Below are 9,794 nucleotides of genomic sequence, written 5' to 3' on the forward strand. Positions count from 1 at the left end.
CAAGACATGATACTAATCTCGTTTCTCACAGCCTGAGAGGTGTCTTGATGCAAATTCCAAGAAGGCTTCCATGTGTCTTTTACTGAAGAAAGGCTTCTGTCTGGTCACTCTTGTCACAAGGCCTACACTGATGGAGTGTAACAGTGGTGATTATCATTCTGGAAGTTTCTACCATCTCGACACAGGTTCTCTAGAGCTCAACCAGAGTGAGCATTGGGTTCTTAAATCAAATCAAATCTCTTACCCTGGCCCTTCACCCATGCTTGCTCAGCTTCTTTGATTTGAGAATTCTAAAATTATAAAAATAAAATTGGGCTGTGCTACTAATCTTATACAATACACAAAAACCTAGCTTAACATTTTTAGGAATGGAGTTACATTTTCAGTTGTACTGTATGTTCATGTTGCACAATTGAATGTAACTGTTTACATGAGTGCCATATAAAATGTGTGAAACTGTTTTATTTACAGTAAGTGTGTTTCTAACAATTTTCAAAAATCAGCATATTATGTTAAATGGCTACTCAAATCTGAATCAGTGTGAGTGAAAGTGCACCATGTGATAAACTAGCATCCTGTCCAGTGCCCCCTAAGCAGGTGAAATCCAGAACTCTACCAAATCCATACCTGAAAATGCAGATTTATAAACTGTTCACGTGCTTGTTATAAAAGAAATATGGAGTTTTTAATCTAAACACTTGAAATGACTTCAATTGAATTCTTTTTCTTATCTTAGTCAATGGCACATTAAATGACTTCTACTTGGAGGGAATGACAGATTTAAGAAGTGTAGATGGTAGACTGATGCCATGAGGGTGTCGAATTGCAGGTGCCAATTAAATGATTACATGGTTATTTGCCCTACACAAGTTTATGTTAAGTGCATCAGTTTATGTGATTCAAAACATTCCCTTCATAATATCACAAATAATATTCTCAAGCCCACTTAATCCAATTCAGGGTTGGCAGGGCTGGAATCTATTCCAATAGCTCTGGGCGTCAGGTAGGACGCAAATCATCTGAACAGGGTGTCATTTCACGGCAGTGCCCATTTAAGACCACAAACACTCAAACTTAAACATGGGCCGATCTAAAATTGTCAACAAACCTAATCATTAACTGTGATATTTGTAAAATACACATTTTTGAATGGTGGTTATTATGGAAAAACACGAAACCAAGGAAAGAAAAGCTAACCATGTGCAGACAAATGAATTTAGCATCATAAAACATACATACTTGTTTAATTGTGTCAGATCCAAACGAGCAAGCAATCAAAATGACAGTTTAAATCTTTTATTTTATAAGGACTAGCACATTTACAATGATGAAGATACAGCTGAAAAAATAATTTCTTCTGGGTGTAACGTAATCTAACACATGGTTCTTGAAGTAAAAAAATACTTTTTCAACTTTACACACAGAACCTTACACATATAAAAAGCCAGAAGGTTATGTGTGTAACATATGAGTGGGCTGTGAAATAGCTCCGTAAGAATAGCATTGACATTCAAAATATTTTCCAAAAAACCAAAACCCTCAGAAATCATCTGTGTACACAACCTGGTGTCTTTTGTCTCTGTGTGAGCCTTTTGCACTATTCTGGACAGCTAGAAAGTAAAAACAGAAAATAAAATGACATATTATAGAAATGATGTATTGCATTGACATAGGAAACAAATTAATTGCACATTAATTAGACATTATTTATAAAAAAAACACATCCTTCAGCCATCTCCAAAAAACTGGGACATACCACTTGCACGGGAAAATCTGTGCATTTTTAAAACATTAACAACATACAAATTTTTATTGGCATATACAGTACTAACAGCAGTTATGACTTGCATTCAGCAAGCTGTTTTGTTTTTCTTGTGAAATGGGTAACAAAGTTATGATAATATATAGTGAAAAGGACCAATTTATGCAATACTAATAATGTACTTTTGAACTGAAATAATATTACCAAAAACAAATCAGAAATGTGAACTAATAAATACAGAAAAGCAAATATTGGGATACAGGAGAGACCTGAACCCTGATGCCGCTGACTTGCAGTCAGATAAACTACCATTTGCACTGTTCTGCAACTACTAAGTGCCTGCAAGAAAATTGCCCTCTCAGGTTACTAAATATGAAACATCACTGGGGTCTTCTCCAAATTATATCACAATAAAATTAAGTGTATGGTTAGGTTGAATTTTGTGGGCCTCAGGGACATGACTTCTGTTCATTGGTTAAAAACATTTTTCTTTAAGTTGTCTTTAAACAGCTAAGAATTTCTTGTCAGTCAGAGACATTTAGCTTTATACACTGATATGTATGAATGAAAGTGCGTTACATGTGACCTGGAAATGAACTGCTAAGGGAGAGAAGATTAAGGTAAAGGTTCAGTGACACCGCAATACAGTCAACTAAATTTTCTTTCTCCTTTTAGTACAACAGTAAAGGCTTACACAGCCATACTGAGACAGACAATTTCATTTTTTACCAACTACAGGGACATACTGAGGTGCAATTGACCCAGGAGCTGCCTAAGGTCACTGCAGACTGATAACTCAGAATTTACCAAGATAGAATTTGTGGCCGCATGAAGCTCCAGCATTGATTCTGGAAGAGCCAAAGAATGGCATATGCATGGCTGATCCCCACTGCTCTTGCTTTTAGGTTTATACTTGGGAGGTAAAACAGAATGAAATTTGTACAGAGGAAAGAAATATGTAAAGGAAAAAATGGAGGCAGCCAGAATTCTGTGTGTTTAACACAAGAGACAAGGAAATCCTCTCCTGTATCAACCAACAGGTTTGGCAAAACAGTCGGGGTTAGGTTTGGCTTTTGCTGATCTGTGCATCTCACCCCCTGTACCGTACTGTGTTGTATACACTTGTCTATACACATTTCAGTAAATGTGTGTGCAAAACTATTCAAGTACTATACCAATATAAGGCAATAAAATCTCACAAGTGCAGCCACAGGGGGTCCTTCAGGACCGAGTTTGGGAACCACTGGTCTATGATGTTTGGTTTTTTATTTTTTGGTATAAAAAGTTTTCTTTAAATACTGAAAAAACCCATATAAAAACACATATGTGCACATCCTATTATCTTGTAAAAGTATATGAAAATCTTAATTCTAAGTAACAGAACAGAAACAGAAAGACTACCATATCAATTAAAAAACATAGCATACCCAAGGAACCCCACAAAGATTTCCCGGTGGCTGCCTCTAGCATAGGTTGTTTTCGTGCAATGCTGACTCTCACGTTCACATCTCCGACCACTGTGCCATTGAGCTATAAAACAAAGATGCAAAGTTTTAACAATACCAAGCTAATAGTTTTTTTCATACCACTTGAATAATGAGCTGTGATAAGAAGGCTTAAGATAGTACACCTAGAACAGTGTATGCCATAAAACTACATCTTCACAAGATTAGCATCTTACATCAAATAATGCTACTATAAATAAAACCAGAAATCTTGTAGACAGAACAGTATAGTGGCATGAAAATGTTTTAATTTTGCAATATGTTACATTTTCAACAATTTAACTAAACATCAGCATTAAAAATAAAGACTGTCAGTATAATCTACAGAAAAAAATCCAAATCAGAGGACCAGTACATATCGTTTTGCAAGCACAACCAATTATGGGTGAAGTTAAACAGGCTAAAGAAGTACTAAACATCCTATTTATACACACAAGTCATTAAAGTTTGTGAAGAACAAGGCGCCAATCCTAAATGCACAACTAACAAAAAGGATGCAAAAATATTATGAAGAAAGAAATAAACAAATTACACTAAAATAAACCAACAAATCTTAATACCTCTTTATACCTTCCTACTAACTATGCCGTGGGTTGGCTAGTCCACATTCCCACTAACATATTACAATTAAGCACTCCCCATTTCTCAGATCTAATGGGTTCTCTTCCTCGCACCAGCTGAACCTCTGTATAAAATAACATCTTTATTCCCCACATCAATTAATTTCTGGGGATGGGATAGCATTAGGGACCACCCTGGTGTCACTTTGGCCATGTTCTAGTTGCTTCCAGGATCAGGAACGTTACCTGGAACTCTCGGAGTAATCCTTATAGATTTATCTTTATTGGTCCCAGGTGTTCCTACAGATTGGAGATCTACTTTCTCGTAAAGAGCCAGGAAGTTCCGGGTAGGCCGTCATTCAAAACATACGGCAGTTGATCAAGCATAGTGCACTATGCCAACTTGCAGTCATAAACTGCTGGACTTGTAAGCTATTTATTTAACCAGAGACTATCAATATATTTTCCTTACATCTGTTTCATTCTTTGTAAATTTTACCACCCCTTGGTTGTTTTAGTTTTATTTTACAATAATAGCCATATACAGTTTATCATCTTATTGTCTTGGTCTTGCAGGAGTATAAAAAGGTGAACCTCTGGGTGAATGCCTGATGTCTAAGTAATGTGATCCACCACATCTGGCTTAAGTCAACTATCTCCACAGGCAGTATTTACATGGAGACTGTCAGTTCCCATGATTTAAGTACCAGGTATGAAGAGAACCAGCTATTCTAATGGACTAGCAAGACACTTTTAATGTTGCACAGCAGCAAAACATACAGAAGTGTTCCTCCACCTCATCTTTAAATCAATATTTATTTTTCAAATTTTTATAGTAGTACAGTAAAATGTAAACAGTATAGTTGTTACTTGAAATATTCCACCAGCATGCAACACATTGTCCACTTTCTGGAGCCATGATGAACAACAATGTAGTAAAATACAGAGCTTCATTTGAAATAAAAGAAGCTCCTTAAGTGTGAAGAAGTGCATCCTGTAACTAGTCTTCAATACACTTGACCGTTAACTTCTTCAGGTGTAATTTAGTATGTGACATGCTATTTAATCTAAAACATTTTGCTGGATTAATTTTATCAGTGTCTAAGAAACTTTTGCAGACCTAAACTGGGTTCCCACTTAACCTTCACGGAGTAGGCAATGCCCTTTGTTTTCTAGGATGCACAATATGCATGATTCGGTCATACTAGTACAGTATAAATTCAAATAGGCTGGAAATGTAATAATTTTGGGATGCTTGTCGAGTACTGTTGTTTATAAAAAATCAATTGTCTTAATCACGCAAACAGTGTGACATGCAGAAAATGGCTAACACAGCCATGTGGCTTATATTCCCCACAACAATCCTGCAAATTAGAAACATCTATGAGAAAGGGGTTTTGGGGCAAGCGGGGTTTGGGGGGAGAATGTTTGGGGGAACTGGGAACATATTTTTTTCTGTTATATCTATCCATCCATTATCCAACCTGCTACATCCTAACTATAGTGTTGTGGGGGTTTGCTGGAGCCAATCCCAGCTTACACGGGGTGCAAGGCAGGAAAGAAACCCTGGGCAGGGTGCCAGCCCACCACAGGGTACGCACGCAAACACACACACCAGGCACATACTAGGGACAATTTCGAATTGCCAATGCACCTAACCTGCATGTCTTTGGATTGTGGGAAGAAACCGGAGCACCCGCAGGAAACCCGTGCAGATACGGGGAGAACATGCAAACTACACGCAGGGAAGACCCGGGAAGCGAACCTGGGTCTCCTAACTGTGAGGTAGCAGCGCTACCCACTGCATCACCATGCTGCTCAAGAAGGAAATTTCTCCTTGTAAAAGAATTCCGGTGGAATTAACTGACTCTTCATTGTACGGTAGCATTGCTGCATTGAAGACAATCTGTGTATACTGTAGCTGCAGACATCTTATTCAAAGTTACTTTAGTGAATCCACAATTTGTTATCTCGGGAAGCGGGTAATACGGTAATTAAATGATTATTAGCTTGTAAAAGGCAGACACAGGCATGACCCTGTGTTTGGATTCAGCGGGTTGGAAAATGGATAGATTGAATAAAGTAAACTTACTAATAATCATGCAGTTAAAAAGACCATTTTTTTTAAATGGATATTTGGGTATAACCCCATATTAGAAACAAAAGTACATGCATTATTTAAAAAAAAAAATTGTGCATCTAATAATACATCAGGCCTTTCTTTTGTTTTTTTTCAGTATCAAGCAGAAACTTGTAAGACTAAAATTTAATTTTCGTCAGTCTTATTATAATTACATTTTATATGTTTTATATTTCATATACAATTACATTATTTACCTCTGGTTTCCCAAAGACATTCTTTACCAAATTTCTACTGGTTTACCTGCCAGTACAGTTTGGAACTGTGGCCTGAACTAGATGATATGAACCACATTCTACTTCTTAATGATCGACTTTTAATGAATCTTTTAAATTGTCTTGTAACTTTATAAATGTTATGCCTTCTGGTAATAATTTGATCAATTTTAGAAGGCATAAAAGGTTGGACCTACTTATGTTTATGAACTGGTTCCGTGGCAAACAGTCCTAGAAACAGTTTTGGAAACGCGAAGTTACAGTACACGGTCATGCAGCACCTTGACATAGTTAATCATGATATTTAGTGGCAAAAGGAATTACAAATCATTTCAATTAAGCACCAAACCTTGACAGAGGTTGTGGAGTTGTTATTATATTAAGAGATACTATAAGCAGAGCAGCAATGTAAACTGCATAAACTTTAGCTTATACATGTTTTTTATTTGTTTGCACAAGTGCTTTTGACAATAAAACACCTATGTCTGATATTGCTGTCTGGAATAACTGAACACTAGGCAATGCTACTTACCTTGGATAATTCCTAGAATATTTTCAAATGAATGATGAAACAGGAATAACCTTGTGACATTCTCTGCCATTTCTAAGAACATTTAATATTAGGATGAAATTGAATCTTTGTTAAAATGACAATGTTTAAAATAGAAAGACAGCATGTATTAACAATTAAATCTTAACCATTTCTGTAATACCAGATATATTGGTTTTTCTTTACCTCTGCCACTGCTTGGTCAGCTGACTCCATTTTTTCAAACGTAATGAATGCACAACTGTAAAAAGAGTAAAAAAACAAAATGCACAAACTAGGAACAGCAAAGTGTACATTTCAAGGTTAGAAATTATAGATAATAAAGAATTATAATAATCATGATGTAAGAAAATAAAATAAAGGCAGTCATTAATAAAAAGACATCTTTTAGATTCTCACTTCCTTGGTGAATCCATTGACAAATCAATGATGTTTCCATGTGCTGAGAAGGCACTACGGAGACTCTCTTCACTCATTCCTGCTCCATGCACATACAGCGTGTTTCCCTTTCGAGGTGGTCGACGGTCTGGGAATGAATCTGAGCCTGAAGAAAAAGAAAAAAAAAAAGCTTGTAAAGACACTTTTCTCTTTTTCTTTGTTAGACAAATGGCATCTCACAACATAAACAAAACAAATATAAAAGTAAATAGCAGAAATATACTCTGGTAGTTACAGAGACTACAGTCAGCAGCTGTAAACTGGCCAAAAGATATTCTGGTCACCAATCAGATTGACATGATATAGAACAACCTTTAAATACATCTAATGGTAGCTAACCGTAGCATACTTCTAAGATAATTTTCCTTTCTGTAATTTCTATATAAGACAAAATAAAAAATAATTAATCAAATGATTCAAAAAAATATTTTAAAACACCAATTGCTCTCAGCAGGTGGATGTTCTCTAGATAAATGCTGACAATTTTTAATAACGTTTCATGCAAATTATACAAAGAATGAATATACCATACCTATTAAATGTCAGGCAGATTCAGGAAATTCCAATGTTTCTTATTTTTTTATCCTTAGTCACAACTCTTTAAATCTGCACTTACGTCTAAATGGTTGCTCCCTTTCCCTATCTCTGTCCTGATCTCGATCACGTTCCCGGTCACGTTCCCGATCCCTGTCCCTTTCTCTTTCTCTTCTTCCTCGATCTCGGTCTCTGTCCCAGTCTCTATCATGGTTGCGGAATCCTCCAATGCTGTCGCGATCACGATCTTTATCTCGATCTCGTTCCCGTTCTCTATCCCGGTCTCTGTCTGCATCTCTGTCACGATCAGTGGCTTCCCATGATGGGCTTCCTCCAGACTCTCTTTCTGGTTCACGAGTACGATCCCCTGAGCTGACAAAGCTAAGGAATAGACAAATAAAACAGACATAATCATAAAATGCTATCATTCCCAGACTTGCTTAGTCTAATTCACAGTTCCAGGAAGCTGCAGGAGACTCCAGTAGAGTGTGTAGAGGGGTGATGCCAGTTTGTTGCAAGGTCCAGTCACACACACCTATAATTTGCTAATTTAAAATTCAAACTAAGCTCACCTGCATACTGTTGGGATATGGGAGGTAAAATGGAGTATCCACCTTATCATCAAAAACTAATGTAGATATATTAAAAAAAAAAACAAAATCTACTAACTAATCTATGTGTACACATTACCATTATAAGTATGGTTAATATTTCAAAAAAGAAGGGAAAAAACCAGTTATGAAAAAAAGCACACAGATCTCTGGTTCCAATGGTAGGTATTAGAAAGAAGGCATCCCTGAAATTATACATAACCAGAAGTTTCACACACATAAGCAAGCACCTTTTTACTTGTATAATAATAATTCTTTGCATTTATATAGCACTTTTCTCACTACTCAAAGCACTCAGCAATTGCAGGTTAAGGGCCTTGCTCAAGGGCCCAATAGAGCAGAGTCCCTATTGGCATTTACGGGATTCGAACCGGCAACGTTCTGATTGCCAATGCAGATCCCTAGCATCAAAGCCACCACTCTGCCCATCTGTATATACTGTATCTTATTTCAGTTTTTACTTGTCTTAGATTATATTTTACAATTCCAACAAATGTGTCTAGTTAAGTTTTTTTTTTTTTTAATTAATAAAAGAAAAACACCCAAGTTTAAAATTTTGCAATGTAAGTAGATTATAATTTGCATAACTGATTGAGTTAAGCACTTTTTAATAATTTAATAAAGAAAATGAGAAGTACATCAAAACTAATTACATTTAAAACTATTACCATTGTTAAACAATTCAATAAATTGAATGACTGAATAAATAAACAGAAACAGACTAACCACCTATCTATTTTCAAACCTGTATATCCAGTTCAGCTTTGTAGGTAACTAAAGTAGTTACCATTGGTTAACTGATGAAATATAATTTTACAGTTTGCTGTTGAGATTCACACAGGACAAGTATCAAGATTTTTTAAGGGTTAGGGTTAGGCTTAGGGTTGCAGCCTTGGGGGCATTTTAAGACAAGTCATCAATAGGGAAAAACCCTGTTATGTACATGAGTTGGAAGCTGTTGGACTAATTAGAAGAAAATGTTTGCTGCCATACTGAAAAACCCCTTGCTATTGAAAAAGTTCTCACTCAACCTCAGGTGCAATCTTTTTGATGAGGAATTCAACCTGTCGCTGACCAAACACCCTTACAGTAAATGGTGGCACACAAATAAGTACATTTGTCAAGTCACAAGATGGTTCCTTAACCTACAACCTTTCCAGTTTAGAGTGGGTCACAGAAAAGGGACCCACTATGGCAACATAGGTTTCTGCCCTCTTCCAGGTCCATAATAATGGAGCTAGATATGCTCTGACTGAAACTTGACACTCTGTGCTAATGCTCCTGCATTACTCTACTCTGAACCAATAAACTGGTCAAGTAATCTTACTTTTAGAATCATTGCTTACTTGCATGTTAACTTTGTTTTCTTTCCACCAAAACAACTCTACTTTACTGATCCAAGTACCATTATTGTCTAATTACAAAGTGTAAGTAAATATATGTTTTGTAATTTAGCTTTAACAGTTAAATAATGTACTA

At 36.2% G+C, this 9,794-nt stretch overlaps 1 protein-coding gene across 3 annotated transcripts in view; it reads right to left on the reverse strand.

Annotated features, from left to right (window-relative positions):
- Positions 1-1,280: 1,280 nt before the first annotated feature.
- Positions 1,281-9,794, reverse strand: part of nelfe (negative elongation factor complex member E) — a 36,806-nt gene continuing 28,292 nt past the window's right edge. For all 3 annotated transcript variants that reach the window (XM_039768748.1, XM_039768749.1, XM_039768747.1), the window contains 5 exons: positions 7,787-8,085; positions 7,132-7,276; positions 6,919-6,973; positions 3,190-3,292; positions 1,281-1,610 (listed from right to left, as the gene is read on the reverse strand). In XM_039768748.1, coding sequence (XP_039624682.1) covers positions 1,540-1,610; positions 3,190-3,292; positions 6,919-6,973; positions 7,132-7,276; positions 7,787-8,085 — 673 coding nt within the window. In that variant the 3' untranslated portion in view covers positions 1,281-1,539. The remainder of the gene's footprint in view (positions 1,611-3,189; positions 3,293-6,918; positions 6,974-7,131; positions 7,277-7,786; positions 8,086-9,794) is intronic.

This window comes from Polypterus senegalus, chromosome 11 (genome assembly GCF_016835505.1).
Source record: "Polypterus senegalus isolate Bchr_013 chromosome 11, ASM1683550v1, whole genome shotgun sequence".
Lineage (NCBI taxonomy): Eukaryota > Metazoa > Chordata > Cladistia > Polypteriformes > Polypteridae > Polypterus > Polypterus senegalus.